Source organism: Cololabis saira, chromosome 16 (assembly GCF_033807715.1).
Source record: "Cololabis saira isolate AMF1-May2022 chromosome 16, fColSai1.1, whole genome shotgun sequence".
Classification (NCBI taxonomy): domain Eukaryota; kingdom Metazoa; phylum Chordata; class Actinopteri; order Beloniformes; family Belonidae; genus Cololabis; species Cololabis saira.
The window spans coordinates 12,798,342-12,812,492 of NC_084602.1; the positions used below are offsets into that span (position 1 = coordinate 12,798,342).

Here is a 14,151-nt window from a genome sequence, read left to right on the forward strand (position 1 = left end):
ACCTATGGATGGATGGATTGAATTACTCTCATCAAATTATTTTTTTAAGGTATAATGTGACATCTAGTGACAACATTTCAGATTGCAACCAACTTTGTATCCAAACCCCTCAACTCTGCCCTGAAGAACTTCTATTGAGGACGTCCTATTGCTTTACCTAAATACTACGTCACACCTTTATTGAAAACAGACGGTATCTTGGCAGAAAAAAAGGTAATCCAATTTCACCTGTAACCTGTCACTGAGAGAGATGATACTGTGATATCAATGTGTGTCAAAATAATGTTTTGATATATCGCTGCATCGTCAAAAGCAGTTACAGTAAATCTGAGCTACAAACAAGGGGGAATGTTATTGCACACTAATGAAAATGAGGCTGCAAGTGGTGATGATGAAATATTTATATTGTATTGGCTGTTGGTCGGGCAAAAATAAATAGAAGAATGTTTTTAGTCATGATTAGGAGCACTCTTTTTGTGGGTAACACAACTTGAATAAAACTGGAAATTCTGAGAGAACTGTTTATGAAAACAGTCAAGAATTATGGTAACTTAATGCCACTAATGATGCACTAGGTTTTATGTGTAAACGTGGCAGTGATTTGTCAGAAATGTCAGCATTTGATGAATATAGATGCATTATTATTTGTATAACTGTGTGCTAAACATATCGCCTTTCAAGAAATGTCCAATAGTCAAAGTGCAACCTGGAGGGGAACAACCATGACTTAAAGAGCAAGTGACAGAAGTATAAAGTACACAGAAAGAGATGTCAGTTACAGAGAATGACACAGAGTGCTTTAGCTAGGATGAGTTCACCATTCATCACTGGAGTTTTCATACTGAAGAGAACAAAAATGTAAACAAACTCGCACATAACAAACCACATCCTCATTATTATGAACTGGATACGCATCAGACATATGAGGAAAAAAAATATCACCCATCAGAGAGAACTTACCGTATAGTTTGTATGGAAGCAGAGAACTACAGTTACTGATATTTGCCAATGATGACTAACATATCAGAGTACTGAAACGCTTATCTTATTTATGTTTAACATTGGAGTATTATGGCGCTTTTATACTAGTACCTAATCAGCACGCCTCGTCTCGCCTCCACTCGCCTCGTCCTTGTTTGTTTTTAGACATCCAGGTGAGAAATAGGAGGGTTGGAGTGAAGCTGCTGTGACGTATTTGATTGTGTGATCTAAACGGAGAAGACAACAACACTAAAGATGTAGAACCTGGAGATGATGGTATATGTGCTGCTGGGTCTGTGACTTGTGTTCAATATAAAGTTAAAAAATGAGAATGAAAGAAGCTTCAAGCAGCAACGCTTTTTTTTTCATTTTGTTTGTGTCTGCGCTGCTGAAAAGTCAGCTGGGAGCCGCGAGCAGCTATGAAGTGACAGCGCCTGGTAGATCTGGTCGTTCCTTATCGCCCATCTAGATCCCTTTTTAATTCTCTCCTCGGCCACCAGGTTTATGAACATCTGCACCTCAGAGTTGGATCATGAAACAGACTTTTGCGCTGCCATTGCCTGTTGAATAAAATGAAGATCTACTCGGCACGCCTCCACCCGTAGTGGAGAAGTGCCAAACGAGTCGAGTCGGGCAGAGTAGGTACTAGTGTAAAAGCGCCATTAGAGAGACACAAATCAGAACCTAATGACAAGTGATCAGTTGATGGGCTTTTGGTTGAATCACACCGTGATGTGAATTGACGGTGATAGAAATGTTGCGCACGACAAGGAGGGCAACTCAAGAAAGAAATAATAATGATGATAATAAATATAAGGTTAGAATTGAAGAATTGCGGTTTACCTCCTGTTGGTTTTAAATTGTGTTTTCCACAACTACATCTCTGTTACGTCCTGACAGCTGGTGATGGATATATACGGCCGATTGCACAGAGTTGACTGCTAACTATAAAGGAGCTACTCATGTTTAATATGAATTTCACATGGGGTTCAATTGTTATCAGCATTTTGTTTAAAGGCAGGGTAAGTGATTCTGTGTGATTTCTAACTAAGATTCCTTTTAGTCACGTTCAGTGAAAATCGCCTCGCCATCCACGCGGTTCCAATCTCATGATCACAGCAGGAAAAAAGGTTTTCCATACACAGCCCCGGCTCCTTAAAATGGAAACAACGGAGGGAGATCAGTCTGTCCCCAAACCATAAGAAACATTGCTCCAGCCAGCCACTGATAAGCAGAAGGTTTGTGCTCATGCGTGAAGTTTGGAGGAGGGTTTGCAGAGTTCATGATGGGGAGTGTTTTCTCGGGGGGTAGGGAGGGTGGGGGAACTGGACGTATGGGGGGAGGGGAGGGGCTAAGTCTGTGTTTTGTTGATGCTTTGTTTCAAATATCAATAGATTTGACATCTTTTTAAAAAAAAATCACTTACCCTACCTTTAAGTCTCTTTGCCTGCACAAAACACATGCAGGCAGGAAAGCTGACTTCTTCGGGTCAAAAAAAGAAAGTGGAGTGAAAGGCCAGAATTGGTGCAATCTCTCAAACATTTTTTTTTACAGAAATGAAAATGACATTAAGGGCCCACAAATTTGATCACATCTAGACCTGTGTCTAGTACTGAAAGCGTAATTCAAATAGTAGATAACTTACACCCCCACTGCTTACACACATGTGCGCCTACACACACACACACACACACACACACACACACACACACACACACACACACACACACACACACACACACACACACACACACACACACACACACACACACAATACAGTAAATAAATACAAATCAATAATATACTGTTCTTTTTGAATAACGGCTCAAAAATGCACTTAAATCAATTGAATCATTGTTGCACAACTTCAGCTCTGAGTCAAATGAATGAATAAAAAAAATCTTTCCAACATAGATTCTGGGAAACATCTCTGATCAAACAAACATAAATAATACATGGGAATAATTCTCCCACCCTTAACAGCATTTTATCTCTCTCTAAAACACACACACACACACACACACACACACACACACACACACACACACACACACACACACACACACACACACACACACACACACACACACACACACACACACACACACACACACACACACACACACTCATGCACACGCGCACACACACGTACACAAAAAGTAGCTGGCTAAATAAAAAAAATGCAGATTTACTTCATTTACTTAGATTTTTGCTCTTTGAGTTTTAGTTCTGAATTTAGATATCTAATAACCCCACCGGGCGGAACACCTCTCTTATTCTCTACAATTCTGTTCCATGCAGCTGCAACATGTGGGCTGTTCATTTCTAAGATATCACCTTGAAACCTGCACTTTCCTGTCTCTTTTCGTTCATTATAGAGCTTATTGACATTTGATTTGAAAAGAGAGAGAGAGAAAAAAAAGAAGCGCGTTTAGTGAGCTTTCTGGGTTTAGAGTGAAAGAAGGCAGAAAAAGGAGGTTATCCAAGGTGTGAGAAATATGAGGGAGGTGGGGGTCGGACTGAGACGGAGAAGGGGAAGGAGGAGGCAGCGCAAATTGGGCGGACACATAAAAACGGCTGTGGAGCGTAGATGAGAGATCATTTGCAGAGTCCGCCCGTCCTCACTGACGCTCCGGAGAGGATAAGAAACTCCAGCAGCCGCTCCTCTGCGCTCTATCCGCGTAGAGGTGTCACTGAAGGATTAATGAGCCAACAAGACACCCCACCTCTACTTTAAGGCTCATTTCGGTCTTTTTTCTCCCCCCCCACACACACTTTTTTTCGGCGTAACGCCTGGACCGCTTTCCATCTTCATTTTTTTTTTTATTTTACATTCGAGGATACCTGTACATCTACTGATGGTAAGCGCTCGTCCGCTGACACATCCACGCCTATTGCACACGCTACAGCTTATTATAAAACACAATGACATAACTGACGTTTAGTCACTTAAAAGGTTTGGTGGTTTGGTGTTTCTGTCCGTTTTCTCAGACTTTACAAACACTTTGGAAAAAAAAAATCATATAGGCCTGTGCCGAAGTGATTTAAATTCCCACGGATCCCTTTAGAGAGGCATGACTATTTTATTTGATGCGTTACTTGTTCATAGAGGTTTTTGTGCTGGAATAAAAGCGCTACAGCCCTGTGGTCGTGAGCTTTTTTGTGCCCGAGACTTGTGCAATAACAAGATAGTGAGGTCATTTCCAAACAGAGCGTCCCATTTCTCCTTTCCTCTGCGTTTTTCCTTCGGGACAATTGAAATATTTGCAATGACAATCTTCCACACCTGGGTCTGACTCCTGAATATGAATGCTGGAGATGACAGAGCCCCTAACAGAAATCTGCTCACAACGGCAGAAAACAAAAACCCAGACAAAAAAAAACAGAAAAAACAAAGACAATATTTCATTGCATTTTTTGCTTTTAGTTAACTCTTCTTAAATCATAGTTAAGTCATAGTTAAATCATACTTAAGCCTATTAGGGTTCAGTAATGATTCCTAACCGCCAGTTTGTTGTGCATGTTTCTGTTCTTTTGCGATGATGTCTGCAGAAACTTGACCAAATCATAACACTGGAATTGAGTCACAGACTTACATGAGCTTTATGATGAAATAACAATATTGTAATACCAGAAGCCACGTGCCACACTTGCTTCACTTGCTTCACTTGCAGGTGATTTCAAAGTTAAACTTAATTGATGAAGTTGAATGAGAGACAGCAGAAACGATTAAAGGAACTCCTGTGGATCTCTGAGAGCATTTGCTAAAATGTGTGTCTCTTTTCATTCAATTCAGGTAAAAATCAACGGGATTTATCTCAGAAAAGTTACACTCATCATTTTACATCAGACTTCTTCTTGTCTTTCAAAAACATTCACCAAGACTGGTAATCTGCTTACAGTGATCTCATTGACTGTGAATGCATTATTCAGGGGGGAAAAAAAGAGAAATTGACTTTTTTTTTTTATTGTTTAAAGCCCTTCAGGCTGCAATAAAATGTATTAACAGACAAGCAAAAAGTGCATTTACATCCCCATTTTCCTCAAACAGCTGTCCATTGTGGCCTAATCAGTGGGCCAGTGTTTGGGGAGCCACAATGATCTGTACATAATGTAGCAGCTGATCAATAACAGATATTTGAAAGGCTGAGTCTCGCCGGAGCTCTTGTAGTCATCTGAAACAATAAAACCAGGCCAACTTCTGTTCTCAAAGTAACCTGTTGCCCTCCTCCTCCCTCCCTTCCTCTCTCTCTCTCTCATTCCCATCTTTCCTCCCACCATCACTGTCAAATTCCTCAGGAAACACATCTGAAGAGCCATGTGCATAGTCTGATCACATTATCTCTGGTCAGAGAGAGAGAGAGAGAGGGAGGGAGAGGCCAAGAGGGATCGAGCAAAGCCAAGGGCAGTTGACTGCTACGGCCTAATTGCACCCTGGTCTGCATTTGTCGTTGCACAAAGCGTTCGTCTGTTGCCTTGTTTAAATTTTGTCTGAGTGCAATGGGGCTTAAAATATTTTAAAAGTAGAATTCTTGCTTTTGCTTTCGCTGAACGTGTGTCTGATTGAATTACTGTAAAAAAAAATAGTGTAAAAATGGTGTAAGCTCAGAGAGTTTTATTTTATTTTATCTTCACTGGTAAAAGAGGGCCAGTACCGTGGACGCAGGAGTTTGCTCCGAGTCTGCTTTACGTCTTCTTTCATCATCCTCGCACCACTCTGAGTGTCTGTCTGCTTTAGCCTGCAGCTTTGTCAGTGGCTGGTTACAGTTACAAGATGTTCTGTTTGGTCAGTGTTTTTGAGTGCTATGAATCCCTGTAATCATGGGAGAGGCCCTCTCTGTACAATGAACGTTTGTTGTCAGAGATGTGCACACACACACACTGGCTCAGACACACACTCGCTCGCACACACACACGTTTATCCCCGCACCCCATGGGTAATAGAGCTGATCGTGTTCTGAACCCTCCTCTCGCTCTTTGCCACAGTTCTCACGAATATGCGAGTGGTGGCCCGTGCGTGTGTGCAGACATGCACACTGATGCGCCCGTTTAATGCACGCACGCACCCGGTGCACCTTGGCCTTTTTAAAAAAAAAACACACACACACACCCACACACACACACTGGATCCAGTGTCATGACCGAGAAAGCGGGGTCAGACTGAGGTCAAACTCAAATGCTGTTAGGAAAGAGATCCTTGATTGCATGTACAGTGGGCCATGCAGGGGCTGAGATAATCACGCAGATAGCAACCAGCCCATGCTCACACACTGTAAAACACACGCCGTACATTTTACACACACACGGCGTCCTTGGAAATATCCAGCTTCTCTGTTTGGTAATTCCTGAGGGCTCTCCAGTAGAACAAGTCTCAACCCTCTTCAGCTGGCCCGTCTGCTCCATGGAGCTGTTGTTGTGGTCACTACGAAACTTAGTAATTTTATTAGTGTGATTCAGCAGCATTTAACACTTCAAATGACATGGAAAAGTTCAATCATTAGAACCTTCTGGGTGTGCTTGTTAAACTTGGCCGAGGAAAGATGACTATTAAAGCTGCAAATAGTCTTTCTATTACTAGCTTGTTTTAAATCGCCCTGCGGAGCACATTTCAATAAAATATCCTCGATGCGGTGGTTTCATCAAATTAGTGAGCCAAAAATACCCTATGTCTCTGTGTGTGTATGCATATGTATGTATATATATATATATATATATATATATATATATATATATATATATATATACCTATATATATATATATATATATATATATATAGGTATATACACACACATATAGACATCATCCTGAATTTAAGACTGTACTACTGATAACAGGGAAGTGTAAAAGGCCTGTAATCAGCAGCACTGCAGCTTGTGTGAACCCTCCAGCGGGACAGCACTGCAAAAAGGAGGCACTTTTGGGACAAATCTATTTAGGCTGATATCTGAAATTGGTGATCTCAGTTGATGAGAGAGGAAAAGCTCTGTGGGTTCACATGGAGACAGTTGTTTCCATGCTCACAGCCTCATTTTGTGTTCAAAAATGATATTGCCAGTCATGATCAAAATGATTTAATTTCAGGTTGTTGTTTTTTTTTGTTGAATTTGCGTGTTCTTTTTTTTTTTTTTTTTTAGCTTGCGCATAGGGACAAATATTAGACTGGGTTTTGGGTAAATTTGAGCGTAGATGTGTTTTATCTGAGGTGAGTCTGAAGCGCTGGTGATCTGCTGTCTCTGTTGCCGCACATACCTTCATACATTCCAGTTACAGCAAATAGCTAGCTAACCCAGAAGCCGAAATGATAAGCCTTAAAGAGACACCGGGTCCGTCTCTTACCCCCCCACCTACACACACACACACACACACACACACACACACACACACACACAGAAAGGTATACACACATTCTCGTCTGTCAGGCTTTAAGTAAATACCATGTAACGACCTCAAGTGTTTGCAGCCGCAACCGTTTATAGTTTCCCCATGTTTTTGACCGTATCTTTCAGGAACAGGGTGACTCCAATGTTCTCCTGCAGCCTCCCAACACCACCTAGCATTTCCTGGAAGAACGTGTCCATTGCCTGCTCCCAACAAACATGGACTGTTTTCCCATGCTCTATTTTCTGTCGGTAAGTAAGTGGACCATGGCACTTCAATTTGTTGCATGTGACATGTTGCCGCATCTTGACTCCTGAATCCCCCCCACCCCTACTCTTCTTTTCCTCCGTCCACTGAATCACTCATTTACGTGGCATTTGTCCAGACTTGAACCGCAGGTCTGCAAAGGGGTGTTGGTCGAGGCGCATGCATGAGGCAGAGCCCTTTTTCTTTTAAATGTGTTGTAGAAAGTCTCAGGTTTGTCCCATGGCTTGTTGGGGCAGACTGTGAGGGACAATGGCGCCTTATTGAGTTAAGAATTTGCTCCGACCTCGGGGCTGGCTCTTTTATTTGTCTAATCATAGTGGAGGAGACAAGGGGAAGGGGTGGAGTGGGGAGGAATGGCCCTCAGATCGCATTAAAAAAGTTGGGTTCTGCAACCAGCTGTTTACAGTACCTTTGGAGGATGTCGCAAAAGATAAACAGCAAGTGGCCTATCTGATCAGGGAATGCTTTACTGTAAACAAGACGGGCCGGATCATTGACGGTAGTTAGTTTGTCCCGGGTGGCTTGGTGGGAATTGTTAAAAAAAGAAGACGAAGATGCTGCTTTGAGTTGTTTAAACCTTGTATTTTCAAAACTGTAGAGAGAGAAAATACAGTATTTGGGTTTGCCTCTGTGTCTTGCTTGTCCTTTTTTTTGTTCCAACCCCCTGCTCGGCTCAGAATGTTCTTAATCTTTTATCTCCCTGTTTCATCTGCCGCCCCCACCAGAGACATCATGATTCCTGGTAATCGAATGCTGATGGTCATTTTAATATGCCAAGTCCTGCTGGGAGAGAGCAACCATGCTAGTCTGATACCTGAAGAAGGGAAGAAGAAAGTACCTGGCCTGCAGGGTCGTTCGACCGCTCAGAGCCATGAACTTTTGCGGGACTTTGAGGCCACGCTGCTGCACATGTTTGGCCTCAAAAGAAGACCGCGGCCCAGCCGCTCGGCCACCGTGCCCCGCTATCTGCTGGACCTCTACCGGCTGCAGTCGGGGGAGGCCGAGGAGGTCGGAGCGCATGACATCGCCTTCGAGTACCCGGAGAGGTCGGCCAGCCGGGCCAACACTGTGAGGGGCTTCCACCATGAAGGTAAGAGAAAAACGGGAGGATATTTGCAACACTTTTTCATCAGGCAGTGTCACTGTGAACAGGAGGAAAGATGATAAATGCAATTTAAACAATGAAAAACATCACAATTGCCCCTAAAGGTCGCTTTTGACTGACATTCCAACAATTTAGGAGAGCATTAGCATGGTCGCGGATTGTTAAATATTCAGGGTGGGAGAAAAAAAAGAAAAAAAAGAAAAAACAACATTTTCTACATCCCCTTGAAACATTATTGAAATGGTGCTCCACCCAGCTCTCCATGACCAAAGAATGTAAGGATGCGGTCACCAAACACTGACTACAGAAGGGCAAAAAAATTTTGCTAGACAAGTTCTCAAGAGCCTAATTTGACAAAGCTCTGCATGTTTGGTTAGTAGCTTGGAGGAAAAGCATACCTAAATATTACTGACTTACACTTCTCACCCCACCCAACAGAACATGGTTTAAAAAAGCCCGTTCTGGGCCTGGAATTGTAGTGCGCTCCTCTCTTATGTCTCCAGTTTATATGGAAGGCTCTTTAAGAAAAGACCTTTCTCACTGTGCAATTATCTTTAATGCTACTCTGCAGCCTTCTAAATAAAGCCCCTACTGCCAACAATGTGGGTGCTGAGAGAAGACACTGCAGCTCTCCGGAGAGATGGAAAAAAAAATCAAGTCTCAGAAACTGCTGTGGTGGAAAGACGGGAATGGTAGAAAAAGTCCCAGTTTATTGCGACTGCTTAGTTTTAGCTGCAACTGCAGGCGTTTTTAATGAGGTTTGGAGTAAAAGTCCAGTCTAAATGATGGTTAGATATAAGTAGAATTCACAAAGATATGCACAGACATGTCTGGTAGATGGTAAACTGTCGGCAGTAAGAAGCAGAGTCCATAAATGAGAATTGATCACGTGACATGATAGACTGAGAATGCGTAGGAAAGGCTGCAGAATGTGTCTGCCCTCGGGAGGAGTGGTGAATGAGAAATAAATCAACCTTAATGTGGCTTGTCAAACATGCTGATAGAGGTAGCGCATGCCAGCCTACGCTAACTCCAACGTACGGAAAACTAGTTATGAAAAAAAAAGAACATCGCCGATGAAGGAGGGGCGTCTTCCTGTGATGCAATGTGTGCATGCACACGTGAGCTCACGTGTGGGTTTGCGCTCCTCTTTGCAAGCGTTTACCCTCCTTTTCTCCTCGGCTGAACTATGTTAATAATACACTTTGAAGCCCTTCTGAGGGGGAGTGCTGCATGGCATTGTATGATAGTATGACTCAGTGGAGTCATCCCTCCAAAACACAAGAGGTGTACTACAGTCTGCTCCAGATGGATAGTCAGTTAAGGAGAAGTGTTTACAGGAAAGGGAAGCTGTTCATCCCAATTTCAGCTGGCGGTTTTTATTTACTGGGTGTAACAGGGAGAGATTTCAGATGACTGTCAATTAAACTACAGGGCAGACAGGATAGGAGGAGTGTGTGTGTGCACTCGTGAAACTTTGAATAATCTCTGGTTGTGAATATGCTACATTCCCACGCAATACCTCCTTTCCCCACGGGCCTCAGATAGATGTAATTCTACTGTATCGTCTGACTCCGTAATGATTATTCATGATGAAATTGATAAATCTCTTAAGTGAACAAACTGCAGAGCTAATCAAAAACACAGCGGGTTTTAATAATGAGAACCACCTGGGTGAGATTAGGGCCTGGGTGTGAAATAACAGGGGTGGATTGAGCAGGAAAATAGTAGACACAACATTCCTTTCCCCAACAATGGTGATCTTGCCAGAAATCTGCAGACTGTGCGTGGAACAGGGAGCCTCCACTGTGTTTATACTGTAGTTGTGGTACGTTAATCACCACCCTCCTTGTCATGCATGTTTCAGCAAAGTGCTCAGAGAAAGACACAGAGAAGGGCAGGGTAATCCTTAAAGATAGATAAGGAAGTATTGATGATATGTATTTATATTCTTGATTTCCCCAGAGGCCTTTAAAAAAGTCTGCCTGTGCATTATTTAGTGTCAATAATAAGCAACGACAAATGACGTTGGATAAAATTCAAGTGTCAGGACTTTGAAGAGCAAAGAGTGGAAACTGTATAAGACAACTGTGTAAGATGCACATCTGAAACAACTTAGCAAGGTTTCTTTTTATTCATTTTTATATATTCTGACCTTTATGGAATTGTGCCTTTGAGCAAACATCCCACACTTTTCCTCTGGCTCATTTTCAGAGCACATGGAGAGGATGCACGAACTGGAAGATGGAGAATCCATCCCTCTTCACTTCCTGTTCAACCTTAGCAGCATTCCAGAGGATGAGCTGCTGTCGTCGGCCGAACTGAGGCTCTACCGTCACCAGATCGACGAGGCCGTCGCCGACACCCTCTCAGGTGACCAGGGGCTTCATCGGATAAACGTATACGAGGTGCTAAAAGCCCCGCGGCCCGGGCAGCTCATCACGCAGCTCCTGGACACGCGGCTCGTGCGGCACAACGCCTCGCGCTGGGAGAGCTTCGACGTCAGCCCCGCTGTGCTGCGCTGGACTCGCGAGCGCCTCCCTAACTATGGACTGGCCGTGGAGGTCCTGCACCTCGACCAGACGCCGCAGCGCCAGCACAAGCACGTCCGCGTCAGCCGCTCGCTGCACCAAGAGCCCGGCGAGGACTGGGAGCAGGTGCGCCCTCTGCTGGTGACCTTCGGCCACGACGGGAAGGGTCACCCGCTGACCCGCCGGACCAAGCGCAGCCCCAAACAACGGGGCCGTAAGCGCAACCGCAACTGCCGGCGCCACGCGCTGTACGTGGACTTCAGCGACGTGGGCTGGAATGACTGGATAGTGGCGCCCCCGGGCTACCAGGCCTATTACTGCCACGGGGAATGCCCCTTTCCTCTGGCGGATCACCTGAACTCAACCAACCACGCCATTGTGCAGACACTGGTGAACTCTGTGAACAACAACATTCCCAAGGCCTGCTGCGTACCAACAGAGCTCAGCGCCATCTCCATGCTCTACCTGGACGAACACGACAAGGTGGTCCTAAAAAACTACCAAGAAATGGTAGTGGAGGGCTGCGGCTGCCGCTAACACACAGACTTCCTCAAACTCAGACATGGACGGGCCACTTGAGAAGAAGCACCACGGACGCTGAAAAAAAAAAATCAGTCTTTACTCCCAAAAATGTTCACTTGGACCCTTATTTATAACTTTTATGAGGTGTATGTTTGTCTCACTTTTTTTTTTGTTTCTTTGACAATATGATCATATATTTTGACAAAATATATATATTTATATCTACATATTAAAAAATAAATTGAGTCCTTATTTTAAAAAAAAAAAGCTGTACAACTTTTCATAATGTACATTAGATTGTATAAGTTTTTTATTGAGAAAATAGTAAAAACCCTTTTAAAAGTAAAGTTTATTTACTGGTAATATTTATTGCTTTCATATTATATACAGGAAAAAAAAAGATAAATAAAAATGTTGAACTGCTTCCGAAAACACATTTAGTCAAGTCCCACAATGCAGCTGTTGTGTTTTTGCAAGAAATCGGAGCACCGCGTTGATTTATTTCCACGCTGTTTCTTCAAGAATCAGTTTTTAAAAATGTGGATTGGGTTTAATTTGAAAAAAAAAATCGATCTGGTTACATTAGTAAAACCCTTAAAAGAAACTCAATTTTACCTCATTGTAAGATATCTGTAATAACTAACGACAACAAGGAACTATAAAAATAAAAAAAAAGTTACACTAAATCACTTGCTTTCTCCATATGCATTGGATTTAAAGATCGCTAGAATTACATTAAACTTTATTTCAAATGCTCAAATCTGGTTTTCCTAAAAAGAAAGAAAAGAGCTGAGAAAATCTTGATAATATAAAAGGATGTTTGGTTTATTAAGTGGTATCTCACTAACTTTTAATAGTTTTTGGCAACAGAAGCTTTGGCAGAATTGGTTTTGCCATTTCAAAGCTGCGAGTCATTTGTGTTAAAAAGGACCTTATTGTTCTCAAATGTCACTTTTCGGACAATTAGGCTGACATGCGGTGGTTGGATACTTCGCTAATCCAATTGCAGTCTGGGTTTGTTGTTCAGCCCGGCTGTGTGAGGGTGATCCTATTGTTCCTGACGTCCCCCGCATCGGGGCCATGATTGCGGCCGATGCATCCTGCCCTGGTACGAGGCGGCCGAGTCCTCAGAAGAATCAAAGGTTAGACGTTCTGTCTCCTGCCTTTGTCTCCGGCGGCTCATGCCAGCAGAGCAAAGATGCCTGTCTCCAACCTGTGCCCCATCACACAAAAGGCTTCTACATCACTTATTTACAAGCTGACGGCTGGCCCAAATTATGTGATAATGTCTAGAGTGAGCGACTCCTTTGAACTGCTGGAGGAATTCGCCTCTTTGCATTATGAGTTTTTAACGTATTATTCTAATCTAATATAACGTTTGGTTGTTTCGCTCAACGACAGATTTCTAGAGAAAACATCAAAACAAACATATATACTACCTTGTCAGTGGTATCAAATAAATTAGGCTTGACATTAATTGCATGTCATATAACGAAAAGCCAGACGAGTTTGTTGGTTTTTCCTACTGGAGCATGAGCAGGCCCTCAGGCGCTCTAATGGCCCCGGGGCCTCTCTTTGATGCCTGCATATCAGCATCAAAAAGGGGTGGCTCCGAAACGAGGGGAAGACAGAAGAATTTCATTTTGAAGTGGCTGAAGGCAGACAAGGAGAAGGCCGGGAGTTACTTGTGTATTTGTGTGTCCGGCAAGAAGTTTTTTTTTTGTTTTTTTTTTCTTCCGTCCACCAGCTTTGACAGCGCAATTACTACATTTCAACTGATCTCCCCCTAAAGTTGAGATAGCATCAGCTATTTATGGTAATTGTCCTGCCCAGTCATTATCCCACTCCCCCCTACACAAAAGAAGATGCATGTTTATTAAAAAGCCAGAGAGGGACATTTATATAAGCTCCACACACCCTGTGAGTCGGCCGTTTAGTTTACCGCCATCCGGTTCCTCAACATTCATGTTTAGGAGAAAGGAATCTGGTCATTGCTCACGGCCTCAAAGTGCAGTGAGATTTTTAAAATGTTCTCAAAAACTTCAGGAAAAATCGATAAACCCAAGTATGTGTGAGCTTTAAGAGGGGGGTGGGGGGTCCGTTACATAATGGGTCTTATAAACAGGTCCAGGGCTTTGTCATTCCTATGAGATGTCCCACTCAAGCCTCCTGTTCTCACGCAATTACAGGTGAGTCATTATGCAGCGGGTCTATTGACACTGCTTGACTAAGTGACGGGGTGAAGTCTTCAAAAAAGCTTTTTATTTGGACCCTCCATCGTAAAAGCCCCAGCCGAGTGTTTGCAGGCGGTACCCCTCCCAGTGGGAACAAAAGGAGGGTGGGCCTTACGTGCTTGGCCTCGTTTT

General features: G+C 43.2%; 1 protein-coding gene across 2 annotated transcripts; it reads left to right on the forward strand.

Annotated features, from left to right (window-relative positions):
• The first annotated feature begins 3,593 nt into the window (after positions 1-3,593).
• On the forward strand, positions 3,594-12,455 carry bmp4 (bone morphogenetic protein 4). 2 transcript variants are annotated; one of them, XM_061743408.1, is made up of 4 exons: positions 3,594-3,842; positions 7,489-7,611; positions 8,353-8,717; positions 10,947-12,454. In XM_061743408.1, the coding sequence occupies exons 2-4, from the start codon at positions 7,505-7,507 to the stop codon at positions 11,798-11,800; spliced, it is 1,326 nt and encodes a 441-aa protein (XP_061599392.1). In that variant the 5' UTR covers positions 3,594-3,842; positions 7,489-7,504; the 3' UTR covers positions 11,801-12,454. The 2 variants fall into 2 exon arrangements, with proteins under 2 accessions (XP_061599392.1, XP_061599393.1); XM_061743409.1 differs by lacking the exon at positions 3,594-3,842 and having other exon boundaries at positions 7,493-7,611; positions 10,947-12,455.
• Positions 12,456-14,151: the final 1,696 nt, after the last annotated feature.